Source organism: Chionomys nivalis, chromosome 12 (genome assembly GCF_950005125.1).
Source record: "Chionomys nivalis chromosome 12, mChiNiv1.1, whole genome shotgun sequence".
NCBI lineage: Eukaryota > Metazoa > Chordata > Mammalia > Rodentia > Cricetidae > Chionomys > Chionomys nivalis.
In genome coordinates, this window is record NC_080097.1 from 40,734,355 (window position 1) to 40,760,616 (window position 26,262).

A 26,262-nucleotide genomic window follows, 5' to 3' on the forward strand; every position below is an offset into this window, starting at 1 on the left:
AGCATTCCTTGTTTAACTGTGTATCAGCCAGCTGAATAATGGAACATTTTCCGAATGTTTCAATGTCTCAAAGATGTCATTAGTGACTCAAAGGAAGAAATGGTAACTAGAATGACATTTTCATTTTTTAAGTGGTACTTTTTAGTTTTTCATATGTCTTCATTTTACTCGTTCTTTACCTAAACTTCTCCCAGGACCTCCTAACTTTAGTGCCTGTCCAACTAAGTGTTCCTTTTCTCTCAAAAAACAAACAACACCCCCCCCCCCAAAAAAAAACCCTCAGAAAAAGATAACCAACCAATCAGAATGACAAAAAAAAATACCAAAACAAAACAACATAAAAGGACGGAGCCATAGAATCTAGTTATGCTACTCAGCTACACCTGAGCATGGGGCCTGCGCTGACACAACAGAGCGAATGCACATGTGAAACCAGAGACTTGACAGCATGCACAAGGCCTGCTCCAGCTCAGGACAGACTCCTGGCCGGAGAAGGGGAAGTGAACACAAAGCTCCACCCTAACCAAGAAGCTATTTACAACAAATACCTGCGAAGAGGGGGGAGTCTCTACTGGCGTGAGGCCGGTACATCTTCAGTGTTTGAGTGTGTCACACCTACTGGAGCCCTCAGCCTTCCACTGTAAACTCCAGGTTAGGTAGATGGAGAAGCCTGACTGCCGTCCTTTTGACAGAACGTAAGAATTTGGCCAGATATAACTCAACACTGTTAATTACAGAAAAGTTGTTTATCAGTGGCCTTTATTTTTTTAATGTTTTATTTATTTTTTGCAGGGGTGACATGGAAAGGCTTAAACATCCCTTTCCATATCAGGGATCAGTTCTTAAAGGCTCCAACTCTGCTGGCTTTGCTGATGAAGTTCTTCAGAAGATCATGGTCCATTTCTGCAAATCCTGAAGTCTGTGTTACTACAGTCAGATGATTTATACAAAATCTGAAGCAGAACTCTTCTAAGTCCTGGAACAAGAGCAACAGTTTAATGACTTTGTACCCCAGTGTAAGGCACCAAGGCAAGAGACTTCCTCTCAGAAAAAGGATTTGACAGCCAGTAGGAGGGAATTATTAGCAGAGCAGTACAGTTATAGCAACTATATCGCTACAATTAGTTCGTGTTTCAAAAGTGTAATTAACAGAAAAGTACGGCGGCCAGGGCCAGCATCTAGCCTTTCCTTCAGAGGGAAGTATCTAGGTATGCCTTTCTGGGCAACAGTGCATGTCAGTCATTCATTCCCCTCTCCATATTTGTTAAAAGTGCTGTGCTCCTGGCGTTTTCAAATGCTTCTGCCTATGAAGAGTTTGTGGGAAAGGGAGACAGGAAGACAACTGACCACGCCAGGAACCCAGTCATTAGCACACTTACTGTTTCTCTGCATGACAACGGATGCAATGGACACACTTCATCACATTACACCTTCAATAAACTTAACCGGGCAGAATCTAAGCAGCAGAGTGTGTGCCTGGCATATGTGAGGCTCTGGGTTCAATCTTCAGAACTAAAATAATTTATATATATTTACATATATTTCAATATAAATATGTGTACTTAAATTTATATGAAATCAATGCTGAGGAATGAGCTCAAAGCCTCGTGCAGACTAGGCTTACTAGGGAAGTGTTCTACACCCAGGTATGATCTGACCTAGGACAAAGGAGACCTGCTCATGTTCTAATTTTAAACTTGTGTCTCTGTGTTGTTGAAGCTATTTTATAAAATACAAAGCTCCCAACAGTTACCAAGATACTATATACTATACTATATACTATATATATACTATAAACGTACATTGCCCACTATAGTCTTTTCTCTAAACGCATAGAAACTCTAGCAAATGCTGAAGATGAATGCAAACTGAGATTATCAGCAACAGAAAACACTGGCAGCCATGCCAACATGCACACAAACCCACAAGCCATTTCCCTTGTAAGAGAGGAAACCAGCTACACAAAGGGAAGTGCAATCACTCCGTCCCACAACAGACTGGCAGGCTGCTGGAGTCCCATGTGAGTGCTCGAGGACAAACTGAAATAGGCACAATCCCACATGACAACAAAGATGTGCTGTCTCTATGGGAACCAAATACCTCAAGAGCCACTCAATAGCGGGCAGCACAAGAGATCAAACAAGACAGGGGGCACCTCAAGCTGAGCCTACAGAATGATAGCCTGCCCACGTCAGTACTGATGCTGTCTGTGGAAGTGGGCAGCTGAGCATGCCCATGTCTGAGAGACCCAGACGGTGTCAGGAGAGTTGCTAATTACCAGGAAAGCAAAATGACCCTCAGAAACTACCACTTAGATTCATCTTCCTTTACTTTTTGGACTGGGAACTTCCTTTAATTATTTTAAGAATAGAACTCAGAAAGAGTTCTTGAGATTCAATAAACTTATCAGAGAGTTCTGTCTCTCTATAAGACAAGTCCTTTATTATCTTCCAAACACTTTCTCTATTTAAATGCTACTGCTTTACACAGCCTCGTCTTAACAAGGGCTCTTAGTCCTGCCAGGCAAATACAGACGCCATGATTCCCTGTTCGTTCTTCTCCCTCAAGACCCAGGCTTTGTCCAAGTACTTCCTCTTTCTCGTTCTCAGTGAACATGACTTCCTGCTTTCCTCAGAAGAGGCTCCAGAAAGCCTGCCCCTCACATCTCCTTAGCTCTTGCTGCATACCTGTGGACACGCCCCTTTTGGGGTACCCTAGTGTCTGGTCGACAGAAGTAAGGTTTGCCTCCTCGCTCATCATCAGGCCGCACTGCCTGCCTTCAAGGACCTGCTAGAGCAACTGTCCCCGTTAGCCTGTTTTTCAGTGTATTGTTCCCCTTTTTACACAAACATGCTTTGGTTTATCTCAACTGGCACTCCATCTGTGTCCCATCAAATCTCAGAAAATCACCAGGAAACGCTGTCTCTGGATCCCCAGTCCCTCTGCTTCCATTCTACTCAGGCCTTCCTGCGGGGATGCACTGCAACACTCTTCTCACACTGGCAGATGTGAGCATGCCCCTCACTAGGGATTCCTAAAACTCACGTTTTTCCTAGCATCCAGGGTATCACCTCCTGAACCATGCGGATTGACTTGTATATTTCTAAGTATGTGAAATTTCGCTTTTCACTCAATATTAAAATTTAAAAGTACTCATATGGAATGGCTTTACCCTGGTACTGATTTCCCTATAGTATCCTTTGCTGGTGTCCCCCTATCTAAATCTTAACTTTTGACACTGAATGCCCAAGACTTGCTTGTCTGTCTCATAATACAGGTGCTCACAGCTCTCAGTGCAGGGTCTAACTCTAGACTAGGCTACTCACTCCTTACTCAGGGTCTTTCCTGATGTCTCATAGATCTTTGAAACCAGATTTCCAAGCACTTCTCCTAAATGCTGCTCTTAGCTATCCTACCCAGCTTGGTGCCCCTTGCCATCCTCCACCTCACAGTAAGAGAGCTCATCTTTTTAGTTACTCAGACCAAAAACCTGGACATGATTTCTAAACTGTCCTTCCAGATTCCCACCCCACATCAACAAATCTTACTGCCTCTAATCCAACCACTTTTCATCACTCTTGATGGAATGACTTGGGTGAGTCTACCCTTACCACTTGCCGGTGGACATGGCCTCCTCACTGGACACTTCCTACCATCGCCATTCCAAGAGGATGCAGTTGAGTATCTTTTGTTTTTATTTAAATACTGAATGAAAAATGAAACATCAAGTATTTAGAAATATATACAAGTCAGGCCTAGTGATTCAAGCCTATTCTTCAAGACACTGAGGAACCTGAGGATTTAATGCCCAGAACCACACAAAAAGTTTTTAATAGAAAGTAAAGGAAAGAAGATCAAGCTGTGATCGGGGGTGGGGGTTGGAGGGGTGGGGATGACAGCCATGCCCTGTGACAGAGGACAGTTGTAATGTCTGCTCTACACATCGCTTCCTCCCTCAGACTTAGAATTTCCTACATAAGCAAGATATTGTTTACAAAAAAGGAAAAAGGCATTCTCTTTTTACCAGTCTTTATGTGTTAAATCAGGAGAGGATATCCTTACACCCAGAGGAAACTGACTCCAAGAAGTTATAGCCTGTTTCCTACAGATTCAGCTCTTCCTTTATCATGACAATACAGCCAGTGGAGAAAGTTCAGGAAAAGGGCAAACAGGAGGAAATAAAAACTGCACCTAATCTCCTGGTGCAAGTCTAAGCACTTTAACGACAAAGCCGCCTCCCAGCTCCTCCAGGTACCATTTTTCTGGTCTTGGGTCCAATTTTCCCCCCAATTACCCATGTTTTCTTTCCCTTTTTTACTGTGAAATACTTGCTTTATTGTATGTTAGAAAAATATTTTTTCAACATATCATTTACTTATGAATTTGTGTGTGTGTGTGTGTGTGCTTGTACACGGTGCACATCACAGCACACATATGGAGGTCAGAGGGAACTTTGAGTCAGTTCTCTGCTCGCATCATGTGGGTCCTGGGGACTGATCTCACACTGTTAGGCCTGTCAACAAGCTCCTTTACCTGCAAGTCATTTCACACTTGAGGCATACAGATTTTAATCGCTGGAAATCAGGTCCACCAGTCTTTTGTCTTACTTCCTTTGATGTGACTCAGTTACATTTTTATACCACACACTTTTTCTGGTACTTTTGTTTACTTTTGTATGCTCCATTTTCATCTACCTAGAGCTTATTTTAAGGCACAGTGGTGACACATAACTTGTGACTCTGTGGTGCTTGTCGTACCTGAGCATCATACTTCACAGCAGCAGAGAGCAGAGCGATGGCATTCTCCTCACAGATCCCCTGCTTGATGGTCTGCTGACAGAGCTTTTTCAGCCGAGTCTCACTGTAAAATGTGGCCAGATCTAGCAATCCTGAGGAAAAGGAGAATTTATTGTGCACTCTGAGCACCTGACCTCAACCCCGGTGTTCTAGCTCTCTGCAGCACTAACTGGTCACGTGGGCAGTGCAGCCTCCTAAGAAGGCAGCTAAGCTGAGCTTCCAGGAAAAAGCTACTGAAAAACAGGAGTAACACAGGAATGGCTTGAATGGCTTTCCTAAAAACAAAACAAGATTGCGTTTCTTTTAACTACCCTCTCCTGCACAGAATCTTCTCAGAGGCCACAGCTGTCAGCACACACGCTGCCACAGAACTAGAGAGCAGAGGCAGGCTGGGGTTCAGTGATGCGCTCACTGCACATGCTCAGGCTCGAGCCCCATCTTCAGTTCCTGCACCAGGTAACAGGAGACCCCGCTGTGTCCTGCAGCCATCCCACGCTGAGTCCTCCCACACATGAAGTGGCTCGCAGTGCCACATTCAAAGGCTGCTCTAGTTTGCTCTTACTCAACACTCACCAAGTTTAATGAGGGTGACATGCTCTGGCCCTGGGCTCCCTGTCGCTTGCTAATGTTTTTCTTCTCTTTAATTAGTGACTCTTACATTCTCTCTGCTGGGCTATTTTCCCTGTACATGACCTGGGTTCATCCCGCACAAACGGATTCATTTATTTCTCCAAGTGAGCGTTAGCCTGGAGATGCTGTTTCCTTTGGTGGTGTCATCTCCTTTAAATAATTCAGTGGATACCGGTGTGTGTGTGTGTGTGTGTGTGTGTGTGTGTGTGTGTGTGTGTGTGTGTTATTGACCTCTTACTGGATCTACCTACTCAACCTTCATTACGCAGCAACCAGGGAAGCTTGGGTTCAGGGCCTGAGAGTGTAGCCCAGCTGTATGTGAGCAAGGCCAAGTGTTCCATCTGAGCACCACAGAGAAAAGCTTCGGTTCAACATCAACAGAAGAGCTCCTACAAGTGGCCACCCATGTTTCTTCTGGGTTGGAAAGAAGCCTGCCTTCCTAATTACTCAACATTTTGCCAATTTCTTGGTAATGTCTGTGGTGATTACCTACTGCCTCCTCGGGAGATAGGCTGATGTTATCTGTGTATAGGTATTCCAGGAAAGCTCGGAACACCGGATATGAAAACTCACTCATTTCTACAATATCATCTTCACTGTCTTCTAATGAAGAACGAAAATGCTCACACCTGAAAAAAGAAAGAAAGATCATATCCCAGGTTCTGGCCTGGAGTCAAAGGGCTGCTTGAGGACTTTCTATTGACACTGTATACCTTCCTATTTGCTAGTTAGATACTGGGTGTTCCCTGAGGGCCTATCCTTCCAAGCCTGGTCCCAGGGGGACAATCTTAGCAGGTAGTAGGATCTTTCAGACATAGGGCGACCTACTGTGAGGTCTTCAGTCACTGGGGAAATGCACCCAGAGGGACTTGTGGAACCCAAGCTCCTTTCTGATCCCTGCCTCGTGGTGTTTGCAATGCTCTTCCACCAGGCACTTGCTGCCATGATACGCTGCCTTTCAAGAGGCCCCAGACAATGGAGCAAATCCCTCATAGACCGAAACCTCTAAATCAAACCTGAGCCAGGATAAGCATTCAAGATGAAGGAACAGTGCAGCAGTGCCAAGCACTAAGTAAGTAAATAACCTTTGAGAGCTAATCTTCTCAGGCATTTTAGTATAGCTGCAGGACACTGCCGAAAACATCATCCTTGTCTTGGCTCCTTGTCTGCTTCCCTGGCCTGAAGTTTTCAATTGCTTAGTCAGCAAGACTGCAAATGCAGCCTGCTGCTGTTATATGGGCAGCTCAGGGAGCTGTCTCTATAACTAAACTGGGGGACACATGGCAGGGACCTCAGGCATCTTTCTCAGACCATCTTTACTGATGAGTATTGTCTTAATAACGGAATAATTTTGTTTCTTTACTCCATTCAGTCTGAATCCCATCCCCTAAAAGTTCCTGTGTTGATGATGTGACCTCTGCTAACTTACAATGTGACCTTATTTGGAGACAGGCTCTCTACAGAAGTCATCAAGGTCAGTCAAGTCACTATGGTGGGTTGATGATGTGACCTCTGCTAACTTACAATGTGACCTTATTTAGAGACAGGCTCTCTACAGAAGTCACCAAGGTAAGTCAAGTCACTATGGTGGGTTCCAATGCAATCAGACAAAGGGGATATTTAAACACAGGCAGACAGAGAACGCCACATGGCTTGCATCAAAAAGACAAAGACTGCCATGACCCAAAGCTCAAGTGGAGACCTGGGTTCTCAGCCTCAGAGAAACAAAACCCCACTGCTACTGTGATAGAGCACCTTGCTATGGTCTAGGCCACGTGTGTGGACATGCTCTGTCACATACGCTGAGCCCCACTTCCTTCATGAAAGTACATGCTCTGTGGTGAGAGTGACCTTACAGAATGGGAACCGGAGACTGAAACACCATATTGGGTTTGTGAGTCACTGAAAGAGGATTAAATATCCTTTACACAGTGACAACAAAATCCCAAATCATTATACAATGAGGAAAAAGCCAGACAGAAAACAAGAAATGCCATATAATTACATATATACGAGCTTCTAAAAAATGCTAAGTAGATACAACGAGAAAAAAATCAGTGCCTGCTCAAGATGGGGCTGTGGGGTCTTTGACAGCATTTTTCTGTATCTGAAGGTAAAATGGTGGCTTCCCAGACTATGGGCACGGGACAAAGATGAGTGGATATCATTCAGTGCTCAGAATTAAACATAATAAATGTGACTTTGTGTTGGCATCACCCAGGCCTCCGTGGTCTGCGAAAGCCTTGCCCCACCATCACTTCTGTTTGCTGATTTTACAGCACCCGAAAGCTAACCCTGAGCAAGAAAGGTTGCCATGGCTACACTCAGGGATGCATTCCAGCCCAGGCAGTAAAGTAAATCAGAGCACTTGGCCCTACTCCAAGGAGAGAAGCCCCAGTCAGGGCTTTCTAATGTGGGCTGCCCCTGAATACAGACTCAGTATTGGTGGCCCACCTCACTCTCCATATCTTGTCCCGCTGGCCCCCACCACGCTGTGTGTTTTAAGGGCAATTACAGCCGCAACAGAGCTGCCTCCTAATTCCTCAAGTGCCTGGCCCAGTCCTTTGGAGAGCTGAAACGACTGATAAGTGAATTAATTTCAATTCTCAAAGGAGACAAGCTCTTACTAATTATTTTAAACATTTCGGGTGTGTGTGCCAATGCATGCAGAGGCCATCAGTGAGAGACAGCTTTCTGTCCACCATGCAGGACCCAGAGAGGGAATTTAGGTCATCAGACTTGCTGGGTAACGAGCACCATTATCCACAGAGCCAGTGTGCTGGTCACTCTTACCTAATTTTGAGAAGGACTTTGTGAGCATAAATGTATTTTCCATCAACCAGAAACTTGAGGTCTGCAGTGTCGGGGTTATCAAATTCCCTCTTCAGTGACTCAGCCACAGTGAGGTGGTCATCAGGTTCTAGGAGAGCAACACAGGACTTCCAGGTTCGTCCACAGACAGCTGGACATGAAGGCGAGGAGACCCTGCTCTCTGGGCACTCAGGAAATGCTGACTCCCCCGAACAACTGACCAGCTACACAAGGTTTTTACCCTTGAATACAGATTCACATCTCTGAACATTCATTGTAAATTTGGCAAAGTCAAAACTGTTTCCAACTCTTTCATTAACTGCATAAGATTTTAGAATTTCTGAATGTTTAGAATGTTTCTAGCTAAAAATAAAAGATGCAGTTTCCAGTAAAAAGCAATCAAATCAAATCACCTTTAATTAGTGTTGGTGTTGGTTCCTAGGAGTTTTAGTTCCCTTCCCCAGGGGCCCACAGAAAGGAAGTGCATAGATCCTGCACCCAGTGAGGTATACCAGTCCTCTTCCTAATTCTCAGGACATGCCCCAAATGGACAAGGACGAGCTTACCCACGGAGAGAAGGCGCCAGGTGACGGCAGGGGTGGCAAAGCAGGCAAACACATCGTCGGTGCAGCAGAAGTGGGTGAGGTGGGGAAGGGTCACTGACTGGCCACGGCACTGGCCCCACATGTACACGTGCCCACCCTGGGTCTTGGCAGCAGATGTGTGGGCAGAGTGACAGGCTGCGATCTCTATGATCCTAAGTTCACAAGCAAACACCACAGGGATACGGTAAGCAGGAGGGAAAGGAGCTGTCTCTCCTCCCCTTAGGTGCACCCAACTCAGTGTAGTAAACCAACTAGCTGACAGAAGTGAATGGGCCCAAGGGACAAAAAGAACAAATGGAGCAAGACCGGGACTCCTCACTTCCTAAATGTTCAGCCGCCAAATACTGGAGCCATACCTCAATGGCATTTATAACCCATGAGGAGTGGTTACCAACAGACCTAAAAATGCCATCCTGCTTAGAGTTTAAAGTGTGATGCTGTACGCTTTAGAACATTACTAACTAGATAATGAACATGGACCATCTATCCTGGGTCAATAAAGAAAACTCAGGCTGGTGGGATTCAGCACATAGCACTGGCTTGGCAGCAGAGCTGCCCAGCAACCAAACCTTCAGTCACTTGAAAGGAAGAGGGCTGAATGCCACGCTGGCTTCTACTCTGCACAATAAACTCTGTATTTTTCATTTTTATGACAGAGATTGACCCTGAGCCTTCTGCATGTTAAAGGATGTCCTATAATGAAAGAATCTGGGGCCTTGTGCATGCATACTAAGGAGGATGCCCTATACTGAATGAGCCCTGGCTCCGAGAGTCTTGGTTTCATCTAGTGTGAGAATTAAATGATAAACAGTATATGCTGGGCAGTCCGTACAATAAGAAGGAAGGGCCTCCCTACTGCTGTACAATAAGAAGGAAGGGCCTCCCTACTGCCGTACAATAAGAAGGAAGGGCCTCCCTACTGCCGTACAATAAGAAGGAAGGGCCTCCCTACTGCCATACAATAAGAAGGAAGGGCCTCCCTACTGCCATACAATAAGAAGGAAGGGCCTCCCTACTGCTGCCGCCAGAAAAGGCCCAAATCAGAACTTCTTCGGCAACCTTAATTAGCTCTCTTTTCACTTTGACAACTGGGCAATCACACTCCACAAAATAACAGTCCCATGGGCTGAGCCAAAGGAGGCTGTAAACAGAGGTGACGGAAGTAAGCAGAAACCAGCTGATCATAAGAGACAGTCACCAGTTCAGCTGTTTTCCCTGTCAAAACCACAGGGAAATGAGTGCCTGGGTGACATCAAGTGACCCTTTCTCGTAAGCACTAAAACAGGGAACTTCATAGTCACGCAATTTCAATGTGCCTCTTTGGGAGATTTGGCTATTTTTATATTTAAATCTGATCCCTTAGGTTAGATAAATAGCTTATTTTCAGTTTCATGCCTGAAATTTTAGCATAAGAGATTCCATTTTGACTTTTAGCTTTGGACAGGGTTTGTGCAGGACAAAGCAACAACCTCTGGTCGTTTAGTTAAAACTATCACCATGCAGCTTTCAATGAAAATGTCTCATGTAGAGGGACGGTGCATTTGTGTTGGTATGGCAGACCCTGCCTAGTCTCTTCTAATATTTGCACGGTTGTGTAAGCAACTCACTTCCATATCTTGTGCTCTGCAGAACAGCCTTGCACAATGGGAAAAAGGTCTACATGATCTGGCTTTCTAATAAGTATACATGTTTTTAACAGATAGTCAGCCAATGCAATTCACCTAGAAGATAAATATGTCCATTACCCCCATCAATTTCCTGGCAGTCTTCCCACCTCACAGAGGACACAAGGGCCTCAATGCCAGCCATCCAGAGCATCCCGGTTTGTCCACAACACTAGCTTTGGAGCAACAGTAGTTTGGATCAGCCAAATCAGTTAAAGTCTTATAATGAACTGTACTACCTTTAAGAAAAAAAATTAAGATGGAGAGAGTAAAGTGCATAACTCAGAGAGGGCACAGGCTGCAAAGCAGACACTGTCTTAGCTGCACTGTCCAGGAGAGACGAAGCCAGTCCGTCTCCCCCCCAACCCCCCCCAACCCCCCCCTCCGGCAAAGAGTAAGCCATCAAGAGGAGCAGCTTCCAGCTTCTTCCGTGACTAAGATCTTTTTTTTTTTTTTTGGTTTTTCGAGACAGGATTTCTCTGTGGTTTTTTGGAGCCTGTCCTGGAACTAGTTCTGTAGACCAGGCTGGTCTCGAACTCACAGAGATCCGCCTGCCTCTGCTTCCCGAGTGCTGGGATTAAAGGCGTGCACCACCACCGCCCGGCAACTAAGATCATTTTAACAGCTGCTGCCTGCAGGAGTTACAAAGGCTGACTGGGGGCTTGCCATCCATATGGAGAGAAGCTGCAGACCAGAGTATGGCTGTCTGCCAGCTCTGCTGGGTAAGAGCAGATTTGAGAGCTACCAAGAGTCCAGCAGGCTGTGAATTGGTCAGAGGGACATAGAGGCTGTGAGTCAGACACAAACCTAAAGCCAAACAGGAGGGAGGGGCAGGCATAGCAGGGCAGGTGGGAGGCATCGACAGGAGTATGTAAGGGAACAGACAAGTCTGTCTGGGGGGCAGTGAGTCGCGGGTTTGCTAGGAGCCATGGTGTCTCTTACAACAAAGGCCTATGAGTCCATCAGGATGTAAAGTGACAGGGAGTGAGAAAGAGCTCTCAACAGGGAGGTGAGGGAAAGAAGGACAATCTGCACAACAGATTGTGAGGGAAAGAAAGGACAGCTTGGGAGGCTGGATGGAAGGACCCACGGCAGGGTGCCACCACAGCCAAGCCTTGTCACCAAGTAGAATCAGGGTGGCCCTGGGGTATGAGCCCTGAAAACCCCAACCTCATGGCACTGGGAGCTGAAGCAGCGCTGTGGCAGGCTCACACATACACACAGCTAAGCAGTTAATAAGTTTTGGAGTTTTCTTGTGTTTTTTTTTCCACATAAACATCTTAACCATCAGAAGTGAAGTCACAGCTTTCTCTGAGTTAGAGGAGCATCCATGCCACCTTTCTGTGAGCGCCAGTGAGCTATTCTCACTCTCTTCCTCCTGAGGTTAGGCCTAGGCCAGGCTGGTCTTCTCGTGTGTGTGTGTGTGTGTGTGTGTGTGTCGTCCACAAGTATGCAGTTTGATTTTGGTTTGTTGTTTTTTAAGAGAGAATATGAAGTTGGACAGTATGGTGGTTTGAATGTAACTGGTCCTCATAAGCTCATAGGGCACAGCACTATTAGGAAGTGTGGCTTTGTTGGAGTAGGTGTGGCCTTGTTGGAAGAGGTGTGTCACTGTGGGGGTGGTCTTTGAGATCTCATATATGCTCAAGATACACCTAGTGTCTCAGACCACTTCCTGTTGCCTGTATGCCACCATATCCCATCATGATGACAATGGACTAAACCTCTGAACTGTAAGCTGCCCCAATTAATGTTCTCCTTTATAAGAGCTGCCATGGTCATGGTGTCTCTTCACAGCAATAGAAACCCTAACAAAGACAGGTAGGTATCAAGGTAGAGGAGGGAGACCTGGGAGGAATTGGGGGAGAGGGAAGAATATAATAAAATATATCAAACTCTCAAAAGAAAGAAAGAAAAATAAAATAAAAACAAAGAATTCCTAAGGGACTAGAATGCATTTCAGTGCTACAGCCACCTGCAAGTTTGTACAGAGACCTCAAAAAACAAACAAACAAATAAATAAATATTAAAAATCCTGTTTTTATACCAAGAAACACATTTTGAACCTCAACTTTTCTGGGCTGACAGGCAAGAGTAAAGAGGTGCCAACTGCGTTAACTAACCTTCATTGGCTAGACCCTGGCACGGTCACATTTACGCTGTAGCCAGCATTGATGGGGGAATGACTACGAGTTCTTTTGCATACGTGTTTTGTGTCAGCTCAGTGGGATGGCTTACACCACCATATAGCTTAATGGCTGTGAAGTACTGGGAATGAAAAGGCAGAGTGCAAGAGAAAATACAAATAAAAACAGCAGCAGTGGTCAAAGGCAGAGGTGATTTGTGTTGTGAGCAATGGAAAAAAGGCACCCACAGACAAGACAGATTAGGAATCTGACTCCAGTCATGGTTCTGTATAAGCCCAGTAGGCTACTGAAGACCTCAAGAGACCATGGAATTATCCAAAGTTCAAGGCATGGCTAATTTAAAAGTTAGAATACTGGGCTAAACTTAAGAATAAGGACACATGTGCCAAACCTTTTTAAAGCTTCCTTTGGTTATCTGAGCAGAGAATCCAATGTAGGGAGACTTTATTTTTTGTTCACTGAACAGGTACCAAACAATCCTCACCCCTGCCCCACCCAAAATTCAATCCCATTCCTAATTAGGCTTTTCTGGAAGGAGTCACAGAAGAGTCAGAAGAAAGTCATGACCCATGTGTGAGGCTCAGCAACTGGAAAGGGGGGGGTGGTGGGCTGCGGGACAAGTCCTGGCAGATTTGCCAGATGCTAGCAACTGAGGCCTGACTAAGCCTGTGCCAGCTCGGAAACTGTCACTTGGAGTTCAAGGCTGGGAAACTGAGACCAGGAAGATCCTTTCAGAATATCCATCCCTGGTCTGTGTGGACAGCAGCAACGGCCAAAGTGCACAGGAGAAACCCCAGTGTTTACAGTCTAGAGCACTGGGCAGGCAGCTCAGAGCCCTGCTAAGCAATGTGCTCTTCCATCCTTCCCTCCCTGCTTTCCAGCTTCCTGCTCCCTCCCCCACTTAGTGGCTCACAGTCTGTTCCAGAGGGGGACCCAGGGAAGATGTGACCTCATTCTGGATCAGAGAAAGCAGGGCAATACAAGCTGATGGGGTTGTTATGGGATGCTAAGGTAAGTGTAGAAGCACCACAAGGGGGAAGGAGCAGTGAGTCACTCTCCTGTGCACATCGCTCTGTCTGACCTTCGGAACTGGGGTTCAGGAAGGAGTGTACTTCGCAGTCTGAACTGGGGTTCAGACTGGGCACCGAGATACTGATAGTGTATTTATAGTTACTTGGCTGTGAGTGACTATTGCTTCTGTTTTCATTGACCTCTTTGGATACTTACAGGATCAGCAAGTGACGGAGTTACAGGCGTCTACGCGCCAGCTCCTGCCTCCACTTTCCCCATTTAAGGAATCAAAGGTCCTATTTTCTTTTTTTTTTCTTTCTCTACTCGCTATGTAGACCAGAGTCCTTCAAATTTTTAGATTAAAAAAAGGCTTTTTTTCCCCAGATATATACAGGTTATATAAAATTAACCATGTTTACACTATGTAGATAAAAATGACAATTTATTAAGAATCCCAATGGGGAAATAAAAGAAGTACCTAAATGTTAGCCAATCTATTTATCCATATATTTATTTTAAGTCAAATATAAAAAATACTATCTGGGATACAAACAGGAAGGGCATATTAATTTCTATAGTGACAGCATCACTGGCTAGGGGAAGTACCGTAATGTCTATGTGCCGCCACCAAGTCAACACAACAGGGAAAGGCAGTGACGTGACTGCGTGAGGAACTCAGAGGCTTTCAAAATCATTCGGATTATCTGGAAATTACGTAGGTACACAAAACTGCATCCACATTTTCTAGCATTTCACTCCGCTACACAGCGAAAGTTTGGAAGGGAAAACAACGAGATCACCCTGCCCTTCTCACTGCAGACTTGATAAGGAGAGAAGAACTAGCTTCATACTGCACTCAGCGTACCATAGATTTCCCAAGTCACAGAAGAAAGACCTCAAACATCACCAACTTCCCTTTGAGGATAAAAACAAAAGTCAAGGGAGAGAGCACCAAGAAGACAGCCGCACGCAGAGCTGCTCCTGACAGCTCAGTCCCTGGAGGCGGCACAGAGCAGCCCTGCAGGTGAGAGAAAAAAGGAGCAATCCACAGGGCAACTTTTAAAAAGAATGAGCAACCTAGCTAAAGATTACTTTAGTGCTGAGAGTAATTAATTCCCCATAGTTCCATACTAGGAATTCTAGGTGCTGTTAATTACTAAGACCACAGAGGTGATTTAGAAATGTACACATTACCTGTCCTTTTCCACAACAACCGGGGTAGGATAGGACTGGTTACTTTTATTGCCAGTGCCCAGCTGGCCATATGAATTTGCACCCCAAGCGTACACTTGACCTTCATCTGTTAGTACTAATGTGTGTGCGTAGCCACAGGCAACCTAGAAGGACATAAAAAAAAAGTCTTCTCAGGTCTGCAAATAAAGGGAAATGCTTCACTTTTTACAAAGGAGGTTAGGAGCTAGTGAGATCCAAGGGAAGGCAGACTGCCGCCAAAAGCAAACGGTAAATTAGCCAGAGCTCTTCTGGGGCCAGCGCAGGCCAGCGAGCGGCCAGTGCTGCAGCTCTCAGCCCAGTCCTTCAGCTGGCTCAGCCGACTGCAGTGAGCGCACCAGCAGCTCTCGGGGTTCTCGCAGAACGGGACTGGGAGCCTGGTGTGAGACACAGCCACTGAATTCTTTCTCCCAGTACTGAAGTAAAGCATGTTTGATGTGGAAAACGGAGACAAGTGTAAACATAAAAGCTCTCCCTTTTTTGGGAGAAGAGAGTATCGAAACGGGGTTTCTCTGTGTAGCTCTGGCTGTCCTTGAACTCAGATCTGCCTGCCTCTGCCTCCCGAGGGCTGAGATAAAACCATGCACCACTACCAACCCATCAGAAATATGCCCTAATGGGGCTGGAGAGATGGCTCAGCAGCTAAGGGCACCAGCTGCTCTTCAGAGGACCCAGGTTCAAGTCCCAGCACCCATATGTCAGCTCACACCTGTCTGTAACTCCAGTCTTAGGACTTCTGACAGCCTCACACAGATATACACGAAGGCAAAACACTAATGATCATAAAATAAAAACAAAACAAAAAAAAAAAACAGAAAAAAGAACTATGCACGTACAAATTATGAAGTGGTAATGTATGTACCTATCGTGTATCTTTTTTTAACCTAACATTACTTTTACATTGCTTTCTCCCTATTATTAAAAAAATCCTTTGTATAGCCAGGCAGTAATGGTGCACACCTTTACTCCCAGCACTTGAGAGGCAGAGGCTGGAGGACTTCAGTGAGTTCGAGGCCAGCCTGGTCTACAAAGTGAGTTCCAGGACAGCCAGGACTGTAAGCTGGGTATGGAGACACACGCGAACTCCGTAATCAGGAGGTTGGCTATAGCAAGAGGACCACAGTACAGTCTGAGCGAACAGTGAGACTGTCTCAAGAACAGCATCATCGGTCTCATACTGATGGGCATAACCCAGTAACAGTGCACTTACCATTAGATCATCAAATTATACAATGCCTACCATTTCTATTAAACTTATTTTTCTTACATTTTAAACCTTTCTGTTTATTCTTACCAAGAATTCCTTTGTTAAAATTATAACTATTAATGCATATTAATTGTACATATCAAGGGGATTCACTGTGACTTAATTAATTTTACATGAGACTTTCTCATTGGTTCCTTAGGAGAATTCTCTAAGAGTAGAATTAGAGATAAAATGGCATTTACATTTTTAAAGCTGTTGGCATATACGCTCTCAAAGATTCTTCAGGAAAGGTTGTGCAACTTACATTCTCAGTGCAGTTCACAAAAATAACATAGACACAGCATCGCTATGGACAGCTATACCTTAGTTCAGGGCAAAGAGGGCTTTAACTTTTACTGAAGGGGAAACATCAAACCAGCTGAACTTTCCATGTATATAAGAAAACCAGGACCTAGTACATTGCACACAGACTACCCGGAGACGTACCCGCTGGACATGAATGCCTTGCAGGGCTGCCACTCTACAGGGGGTTGGCTGGTTGCCACTGCTGCCCAGGCCTAGCTGTCCATTCCCATTGTAACCCCAGACATAGACCTGGGAAAAGATAGGAGATGTAGCAACTCAGTTCTGCTGTTGAGAAGCACACGGTGCTCAGATGATACTAAGGAGGCAAAGAAACTTTTTAAACAAAGGATGAAGTAACTTTCCTACCTCTCCAGTGTCCACAACGGCCATGGAGCACATCTGCCCACATGCTATGTTCATAACTACTTTATTCTGCAGACATCCTGTGACTCTTCGAGGAATGGGCTGATTAGCGGTTGATCCAGATCCTACCTGCCCAGAGTTATTATAACCCCAGGCAAATACCTGCGTGAAAAAAAGACTGATAAACAAAACACATGATGCATAAAGTGTCTCAACTGGATACTGAAGTGTACTCAGGGCATCTCACTGCCTTCTCAAAGAGCCTCATCACTGGTCTGTCTCACAATACAGACAGAGAATGCATTTTATAACATTTGTGTTAGCTCTACAAAGAGTAACAATATCATATAATATAAATACCTACTTCACCTCAGCCATATTTTTCAACATTTTGGGACTTTTTTATTTGCAAATACTATCTTTGTTATAGCAATATAAAAGTAATAATGGATCCTTTTAAGATTTGTAGTGACTGAAGTCCTTACTACATACAGCATATATATATATATATCATACATATAATATACAATACATAATATATATGATATATACCATATAACCATCATGATAAGTTGCTATCAAGACTAAGGCTGAGTTTGAGGGGTAGTTAATTTTACATACCCCTGCTTAGCTCATCATAACTACTCTGACTAGTTTTCGACAATCTGTCACAAGCTAGATGTGACGGTTATGCTTAGTTGTCAACTTGACTACATACAGAATTAATTAAGACCCAATTGTTAATGCCCAAACGTTGGGCATTTGTGAGTTTTTTGTTAATTAAATCATCTGAAGTGGTAATACCCACTTTTAATGTGGGTCTTTGAGGTGGGCAGATCCACCTCTCACCTGGGCCACACCCTCTTTCTGGAAGCATGTATAAAGGTCATGGGAGAAGGAAGCTTGCTCTTTTCGTGTGCTTGCTCTCGCCTCGCTAGCAAGTCTATTCTTTCACTGGCATTAGAATCTACTTCTTCAGGACTCCAGTGTACACTGAAGACCCGCTGAGACATCCAGTCTTGTGGACAGAAGAGTTCTGTTTCTTGGACCTTCTTTTGGTAGGCAGCCATTATTGTACTAGCTGGACCTCAGCCTGTAAGCTATTCTAATAAATTCCATATATGTATCTTATCTGTCTATATTTATATAGACAGATCTTATCTATATATAAATCCCATATCTTATCATTCAGGTATATATATATGTATATATACATTTATATACTTGATTAGATGTAGATAGATAGATTCATTCCTTTTTTAAGTTCTGTTCCTCTAGAGCACCCTGACTAATTAATACGCCAGATTTATGTAGAAAGAGAAACTCAATCGAGAAAATGCCTATATCAGATTGTCTATAGGAAATCTATAAAGTATTTTCTTGATTAATGATTGATATGGCATGGCCCAGCCCACTGGCAATAGTGCCACCTCTCAACTGGTGGTCCTGGGAGGTATAAGAAAGCAGGTTGAGCAAGGCATGGGGAGCAAGCTGGTAAGTAAAGTTCCTCCATGGCCTCTGCTTCAGTTTCTGCTTCCAGACTCTTGAGTTCCTACCTGACTTCCCTGGATGATAAGTCCTTTCTTCCCCAAGTAGCTTTTGACCATGATGCTTTGTCACAGCAATACAAAGCAAACTCAATGTTATTGCCTAGCCATATTTTAGGGGGCAGTTAAATGAATCTATAGAACACATTGAAAACAAAATCAGTGAGTTTATGCTGATTTTCCTCACCTCTCCATCAGATGTTAGGACCAAAGAGTGGTAAGACCCACAGGCAACCTCAATGACTTGTTTATTTGACAAGTTAGTAGAGATATGGCAGGGCAGTAAACCATGAGTCGCCGTCCCATTGCCCAGCTGGCTATATGCATTGTGACCCCAGGTAAAGACTTCTCCGTCTGCAAACAGAAGAAAGATGGTCAGCCGTCACAACACACACCTCTACAAGAGACCACAGCACAGGCCTTGGCGCCCACACATGGGAACCAGCACTCAGCTGCAAAGGTTGCTCGACTTCCTGCTTCCAAATTCACTTCATGAGAGCGTCTGTTCGGAAACACAAACTGCCTTCTACGTCAAAGCAACACTGGGAATTTAAATCTATGAGTTTAAAGAATAGCTAGAAGAGAGTTTCCAAATAAAAAAAAAACAAAAACAAACTAAGAGAAAACAGGACATTTGCTGGGCAATGGTGGCACAAGCCTTTAATCCCAGCACTCGGGAGGCAGAGGCAGGCAGATCTCTGTGAGTTCGAAGCCAGCCTGTCTACATACAAGAGCTAGTTACAGGTTCCAAAGCTACAGAGAAATCCTGTCTTGAAAAACCAAAAAAAAAAAAAAAAAGAAAGAAAAAAAAAAAGGAAACAGGACATTCAAAGTCAAGAGCTGTTCTTACCTTTTCTGGGTCTTCATTTCTTTAGAGAAAAATGACCAAATTAGTTTTAAAATTGATTATATTACTTGTGAAATTATAAATATTTAGAACACATGTGCAATTTTATGGATAGCAAAGCGTGTATGCACAAAACATAGCATGTTTCCCCAAAAGCCCTACCCATATGCACCTTACATGTAATAAGTTTGTTTTCTGATTCTGCACTTTGAATAAAGGGATCTCATGTAAGCGTCCTGTCATCTGTGTTTTCTTCCACACTGCCTAGGTTATATTATGAATGAGTTTATTTGATCGTCTGGTTTAATTTTCTTTTGTGGTATATAAATTGCTATAGAACTTAGGCAATGAATATTCATTCAGTAAATTCAATTGTTCACTGAGTCTTTTCCAAATCTCTATGATGTCTGTAGACCTTTTGTCCTCTGTAGATATTTTGCTTTCTGTAATTCTTGTCTGATATTCTAACAGCTCATGTTTAATAATCACCCTGTCTGTCACTTCTACCGGGTCTCACATATCTGACCCTAGAGGAGGTTTTGTTCGGGACTGAGCTCTTGGTTCTGCATCCAGCCAACGTGGGTGCTCACTTGCGCTCGCTTTCAGCAAGCAAGGCTACATTGTTATCCGACCTGAGAAACCAAAAGGCCGAGAGTATCAAGAGCCAAGTTCCTAAGCAGGACAGCCTCAGCCTGCCAATCCCCCGACTCTCCTGACCTGTAATCCTTCTCTTCCAGAGTACAGACTTTAGCCTCAGCTGAGCAGCTGGGTGCTCCAGCAGGACGGCTTACAGTCTGCTCCAGCTCACCCCACCATTCTCTTGGCGTCTCCTAACCTGACTGCTAAGCCATCGCTCTAGCCTCAGACTGTAGCTATTTTGTAATGTAGAAACGGTCTGAATAATCTTGCCCGTTACTGGAAACCCCCACCCAAATTACCAGAATTTATACCTGAAAGCTCAGTTTAATTCTAAGACTGTGTAACTCTGAGTTCATGAAGTAGTCAAGAGAATGTTTTCTCTATACTATTAGAGCAAACTTCTATCAGTCACCACTCAATTTTAGAATCACAGAATGCTTAGGGTGACAGAGGAGCCAACATTTGCTCTCTCAATTTGTAGCCCAGGAATCTAAGATCGAAGTGTAGGCTTCCTGCGATCCAGAGCAAGCAGAGTTCTCACACAATCACGCTTGCTGAGTGGGGAAGGGAGGGCTGCGTGTATTGTCTTCCATCCACTTAGTCCGCCCTCCCCGTGTTAACTACCGTGCTCTGCAAGTACAGTCATACACCGTGCTGCCCAGAGCATGGCCAAGCCCACAGCGCAGAGCCGGCAGCTCTCAATGGCAGACAGCCTGGCCTTAGTTCTTAACAAGTAAGCAATGCCCCAAACCTAGCCACTGAATTCTGATTACCTGTTGTTGCAAGGACGATGTGTGGGCCACTCCCGTAGCTGAGACTGGCTATCTTTTTGCCAGTTAAAGAATCCAGTCTCTGGGGCTCAAGGGTGCTCTGAATGTCACCTACTCCTAAACAGCCACTGCAGTTTGTGCCGAGCACAAAAATCTGTGGAAAAACACTCAGTTCAAGGAAGCAAATTATGAAATGTCTGTAAGTTACCCCAGGCAGACTTCCTGAAGCAAACTGCCTTCTTAGAAAATAAATAAAAATTGCCTTTTCAGCCAGGTGGTGGTGATGCATGCTTTTAATCCCAGCACTTGGGAGGCAAAGGCAGGTGGATCTTGAACTCTCTGAGTTCAAGGCCAGCCTGATCTACAAAGTAAGTTCCAGGACAGCCAGGACTACATAGAAAAACCCTGTCTCAAAACCAACAAAAGGAAAAAATTGACTTTCCACACTTTTGTTTAAAGGCTTCATTCCTTCCTTTCCCCAAGGCCATCAACTTATAAACCCATTCCTAAAACTATGGGTACTTAGCTGAATGTTTTCCTCAGAATTACCTCGTCGTTGACTGTGGTGTATAAAACTTCATTGCCAGCACTGCCGAAGACACAGGCCTGACGAATCAACTGCAGCTCTTCCTCAGAACAAAGGGAAAAAATTGGCCACTTCCCCACGTCCAACATCTTCAGGGACGACAGGGTAGCCTGGACTGGCTGAAAGGAACAAGGATTACATACTGAGACCTCCAATTAAACAAACAAACAAACAAACAAACAAACAAAATTCTTGGACTCTTTTCTGGAGAGTAGATTTAAACTGACTTGAGGAGGAATAACCCACATGTGGTGGTGTCCGTCGCTGAGAGCCGCTCACTCGCTGCATGACTGCTCATAGCCCGCTCTCCCATACTGCTCCCAGACCGGGTGCTGGTGGCCTGGGCAAAAACAGATCTCAAAGACACCCAACTTGCTCTCTCCTCCAGCCCAGCAAGATGCCCAAGGGAAAGAAGGCCAAAGGGAAGAAGGTGGCCCCGGCCCCCGCCGTCGTGAAGAAGCAGGAGGCGAAGAAGGTGGTGAAACCTTTGTTTGAGAAGAGGCCTAAGAACTTCGGCATTGGGCAGGACATCCAGCCCAAGAGAGATCTCACACGCTTCGTCAAATGGCCCTGCTACATCAGGCTGCAGCGGCAGAGGGCCATCCTCTATAAGCGCCTCAAAGTTCCTCCTGCCATTAACCAGTTCACCCAGGCCCTGGACCGGCAAACAGCTACCCAGTTGCTTAAACTTGCCCACAAGTACAGGCCAGAGACCAAGCAGGAAAAGAAGCAGAGGCTGCTGGCCCATGCTGAGAAGAAAGCTGCCGGCAAAGGGGATGTCCCAACTAAGAGACCACCTGTCCTTCGAGCGGGCGTCAATACAGTCACCACTTTGGTAGAGAACAAGAAGGCTCAGCTGGTGTTGATTGCCCACGACGTAGACCCCATTGAGCTGGTGGTCTTCCTGCCTGCCCTGTGTCGCAAGATGGGGGTCCCCTACTGCATCATCAAGGGAAAGGCCAGGCTGGGACAGCTGGTCCACAGGAAGACATGCACCACTGTTGCCTTCACACAGGTTAACTTGGAAGACAAGGGTGCTCTGGCCAAACTGGTGGAAGCTATTAGGACCAATTACAACGACAGATATGATGAGATCCGCCGCCACTGGGGAGGCAACGTCCTGGGTCCTAAATCTGTGGCTCGAATTGCCAAGCTGGAAAAGGCAAAGGCCAAAGAACTCGCCACTAAACTGGGTTAAATGTACTGCTGAGTTTTCTGTACATAAATATAATTATAAAACTTCAAAAAAAAAAAAAGACACCCAACTCATCCAAGTCTGGACCTTGGCTGGCTGAATGTTAGCAGCACATTAAATATTGGCTATGGTTTAAATGTAGCTGTAGAACCAGACTGGTTAAGCAAACACAGGCTGGAGGAAGGAGGGTGACCGCTACATCTGCTGTTCCTAGGTAAGGTTACTTTAGCAAACAGATGTAGGTCCCTGGGGGTAGGGGAGATGGGAGAATGGCGAACAGTCTAACTCATGCATTCTGGCTAACAGTGTAATTCTCAGGTCTTCTAGGTGTCCCTCAGGGAGACCTGACCTTCCCTTCATTCAAGAGGTTCTGGTCTTTAAACTGGCTCAAGTCTGAAAACTGATGGGCCATGAATTCCCATTACTACAATCAAATATAGCATTCTTTCCTTTGTTCTAGAGTCATGTGCATGTACAGATTAAATGAAAGCTCATGCTAATCGACCTCCTCCCAGGGAACACCGTTACGGGTTTGTCAGTCTCAAAGGTCCAAGGCGAGTTGTGCCATCGCAGCATTCACCATCATGGGCCAGGCCACTGTGGACATGGCTTTGCCTAGGGTGCCCATGCAGGTGGTAAGCATGCTTATCTTGCCTTTGGCGATTCTCTGCTACCTCCTGGCCCCTGATGTTCTGGGGACCAAATAGTCCACCACATTTAATTCATCCAAATGAGCAGCAGCATCTCCAACTCAAAGAAGGGTGACAACACAGCCTCTGAACGTGCTGGCATCCCTCTCACCATTGTGCATCGTATAGTATTAGTGAAGGGCATGACTTCTGGGCCCTATGCGAAGAAAAGCTGCCTATGGGTGGCTGCAAGTCCCTGTGCCCAGCTCTCCGACTCACATCTCCCCAGGCAAATCGCAAGCTCCCGTGCCAAGAATGATAGGTCCTACTTTCATATCTGGACAGCAGCGACAGCTGTGTCTCCTGTTCAGCTCTGATGCAGCAGCTACTATGTCTTCCGTTACTTTCAGTGCCAGAGCATTTTGCGACAGTATCAGTGGGTGTGCAAGAAAAACTCAAGTTGAAATCAGTCATTGTCTTTAAATCTCATATACAAGAAGCTCCAATTATTATGAATGTATAGAGCAGGTCCCTACCTTCATTGTGGGCATTTCAGGAAACTGATGCCTTGATATGGTAATGTTAGATTAATTTGGAAATCAGAGTTGTTATACAAAAAAGAATTCTTTCTAGAGATGCTCTGTTTGCTGTCAAAGTTGGACACAGACCACAGAACTGCAGACTGAGATTTTAATCTAAGCATCTATCTTAAATTTCCAAACCTCCTCCTATCATGAAGGAATCATACTTTCTTTTTTTCGAGACAGGGTTTCTCTGTGGCTTTGGAGCCTGTCCTGGAACTAGCTCTTGTAGACCAGGCTGGTCTCGAACTCACAGAGATCCGCCTGCCTCTGCCTCCCAAGTGCTGGGATTAAAGGCGTGCGCCACCACCGCCTGGCAAGAATCATACTTTCTAAGAGGTCTGCTTAATTTTTTTTCCTTCTGTAAATTTTAAGAAGAATGACGTTTGAAACGCTTTGCAAGGAATCTAAAGGAGATGTTACTAGTGGCCTTTTACAGTTTTATATATTACCTCTAGTCTTCACAATAATCATACCATAGACTTTGCTACATCAGGTCAGTTCTTTCAAGGTGGGTGAGAACAGACAGAGGCCCATGTGTCTACCCTGCAACTGAGTGCTGAATAAGTTCTCCTACGACAGTGCTGGAGGCCTCGAGTCTGTGCATCCCCCTGAGTCCTTAAATGGCTGTTTTGCATTCATTGCCAAGATGCAAAGACTGGCTACTACCCCAGCTATTTCCCCTTTCAATCATGGTTTTGGATTTTATTCTGTCCTTTGCTACAAAATCAAGTAGCCTCCTGAATACTAAGAATAGAGAGGTAAATTCCAACCAGTTCCTAAACATCTGTCTGCAAGTCCCAAGTCTGAGCTTTTCCCTTGGTCACCTGTAGAGACACATACAGTGGTCAGCCCATGACTCCCTGACCACTGGGATTCCAGAGTGAAGGACGCTTGTGCAATCTGCAATCCTACATTTATTAAGAGATGGTGCTGAGCAGGAGAATATTGGGTTTGGTAGAATTAATGAATTAAAGATGCAAAATAAGACATCACCATCCCCTCCCAGGAGGTCACAATCTACTGAAAAGTAGCTACAAATAGCCTGTGTATGCTAGACATGTGAATATATTGCTTTTCAAACCTGTCAGACAGCTAGATGCTCAACAAGAGTCATCATGAGACCATTCGTAAGTCTGTGAGGGAACTATTACACAGCAAACTACTGATAGTCAATTTATAAATGCATAGACTTTTTGAAGAAAAGATTTAAGTAGCTTCATGAAATTACAGCATTTTTTTCCCAGGACACTCAGGAGACCATGTACAGAGATTTACTGCACAGCACATGTAAAGTCTTGATTCTGTGCATCATTCTGTGTGCCTGAAATGACTTCATGCGAGTCTCTAGCTGTCCTATGCCAACCGTCGGGCGAGGGGTAGGCAGAAGAGTTGCTGTGCTGGCTGCTTTTCCTATCAACCTGACACAACAGGTAGGGGCATCTGCGAAGAGGGGATCTTAACCAGGAAGATGTCTCCATAGGGTCGGCCTGTGAGCAAGTCTCATGGTTGATGTGGGAGGGCCCAGTCGGCTGTAGGCAGTGCCTCTGCTGGGCAGGTGATCTGAGGTGTATAAAAAAACAAACTGGGCAAGCCAGGAGCAAGCCAGTAAGCAGTCCCCTTCCATGGCCTCTGCATCAGCTCCTGCCTTCAAGTTCTTGTAGTGAGTTCCTGCCCTGGCCTTCCCAGTGATGATCTGTGATATGAAACTATAAACAAAAATAAACCCTTTTCTCCCCAAGTTGCTTACGGTCATCACGCTGTTTCACAGAACAGAAACCGTAACAGGGACAACTGGTCACTAGCTAGAAAACGTGGGGAGTTGAACTCTTCAAGGAAATAAGAACCTTGCAACTGTCGCCATTAAGATGGTGTCTGTTGAATTCAGTTCCAGGGTGACCCAGGTACCCGCCTGACCACACGACCACTTCTGAGGTGTTCCTGTGCCACTTCATTCATATCCCATCCACCACCCGCACTATAGCTGGCATCTCATTGCAAAATGCAGGTAATGAGATGTTAATACCCTGTCAGGGAGAACTAATACAGAAAATGTGCCTGCCTGAATCAGAAACTAAGATACATCCTATTAGTCTGCCTGGATTTGGAACAGACTCTGTATCCACTGGGAAATCCACTGGGTGACCACATTGCACATGACCACAGCAACTGCCAAGTTGCTACAGTTAAGCGGAAATACAGCCCACATAGGAAAATCAAAATGCCATGTTGGGCATGTATAGTAAAACAATGGCTAAAAAATGTAATGCCTCACCTTTTGAGGACTTCCTAGCTGCAGCCTTATACGTATATGTAATAAGGGAATTTCACTGCTGTCTCTGTAATTCATTTAATTTTATGAACTCTGTTCCCAGGATGAATTAGGAATTTAGAAATTTTTCTATGAACACCGTGTGTGTGTGTGTGTGTGTAAGAGAGAGAAGCACATATAGCCACGGAGGTCAGAAGAGGGCCTCACATCTTCTGAAGCTGGAGTTACAAGTGACTGAGTCATATAGCAAGGGTTTGGGACCCAAACTCTGGTCCTCAGCAAGACCAATAAGCACTCATGATTGCTGAGCCATTTCTCCAGTTAACCCTATCTATCATCTTCTAAGTCTCTCAGTTCTATTATTAGTTTTCAAGCTACGTTTACAAA

The 26,262-nt window shown here is 44.9% G+C and overlaps 2 protein-coding genes across 12 annotated transcripts in view; one reads left to right on the plus strand and one right to left on the minus strand.

The window, feature by feature from the left end:
* Nucleotides 1-324: 324 nt before the first annotated feature.
* The window catches only part of Rcbtb2 (RCC1 and BTB domain containing protein 2), a 46,768-nt gene continuing 20,830 nt past the window's right edge, over nt 325-26,262 (minus strand). For 9 of the 11 annotated variants that reach the window (XM_057786372.1, XM_057786371.1, XM_057786370.1 and 6 more), the window contains 12 exons: nt 21,162-21,317; nt 20,616-20,766; nt 18,544-18,710; nt 16,813-16,971; nt 16,588-16,695; nt 14,859-15,001; nt 8,804-8,994; nt 8,220-8,346; nt 5,916-6,055; nt 4,758-4,888; nt 3,612-3,705; nt 327-976 (listed from right to left, as the gene is read on the minus strand). In XM_057786372.1, coding sequence (XP_057642355.1) covers nt 891-976; nt 3,612-3,705; nt 4,758-4,888; nt 5,916-6,055; nt 8,220-8,346; nt 8,804-8,994; nt 14,859-15,001; nt 16,588-16,695; nt 16,813-16,971; nt 18,544-18,710; nt 20,616-20,766; nt 21,162-21,317 — 1,653 coding nt within the window. In that variant the 3' untranslated portion in view covers nt 327-890. Of the gene's footprint in view, nt 977-3,611; nt 3,706-4,757; nt 4,889-5,915; nt 6,056-8,219; nt 8,347-8,803; nt 8,995-14,858; nt 15,002-16,587; nt 16,696-16,812; nt 16,972-18,543; nt 18,711-20,615; nt 20,767-21,161; nt 21,318-26,262 lie in introns of all 11 variants that reach the window. The other 2 variants (XM_057786376.1, XM_057786373.1) reach the window with 2 other exon arrangements.
* Nucleotides 21,590-22,437, plus strand: LOC130885007 (60S ribosomal protein L7a-like). Its single transcript, XM_057786377.1, has one exon. The coding sequence runs from the start codon at nt 21,596-21,598 to the stop codon at nt 22,394-22,396; it is 801 nt and encodes a 266-aa protein (XP_057642360.1). The 5' UTR covers nt 21,590-21,595; the 3' UTR covers nt 22,397-22,437.

Bases quoted from the DNA above. Each gene is read 5' to 3' on its own strand.
- LOC130885007 (XM_057786377.1), top strand. From the start codon at position 21,596: ATGCCCAAGGGAAAGAAGGCCAAAGGGAAGAAGGTGGCCCCGGCCCCC.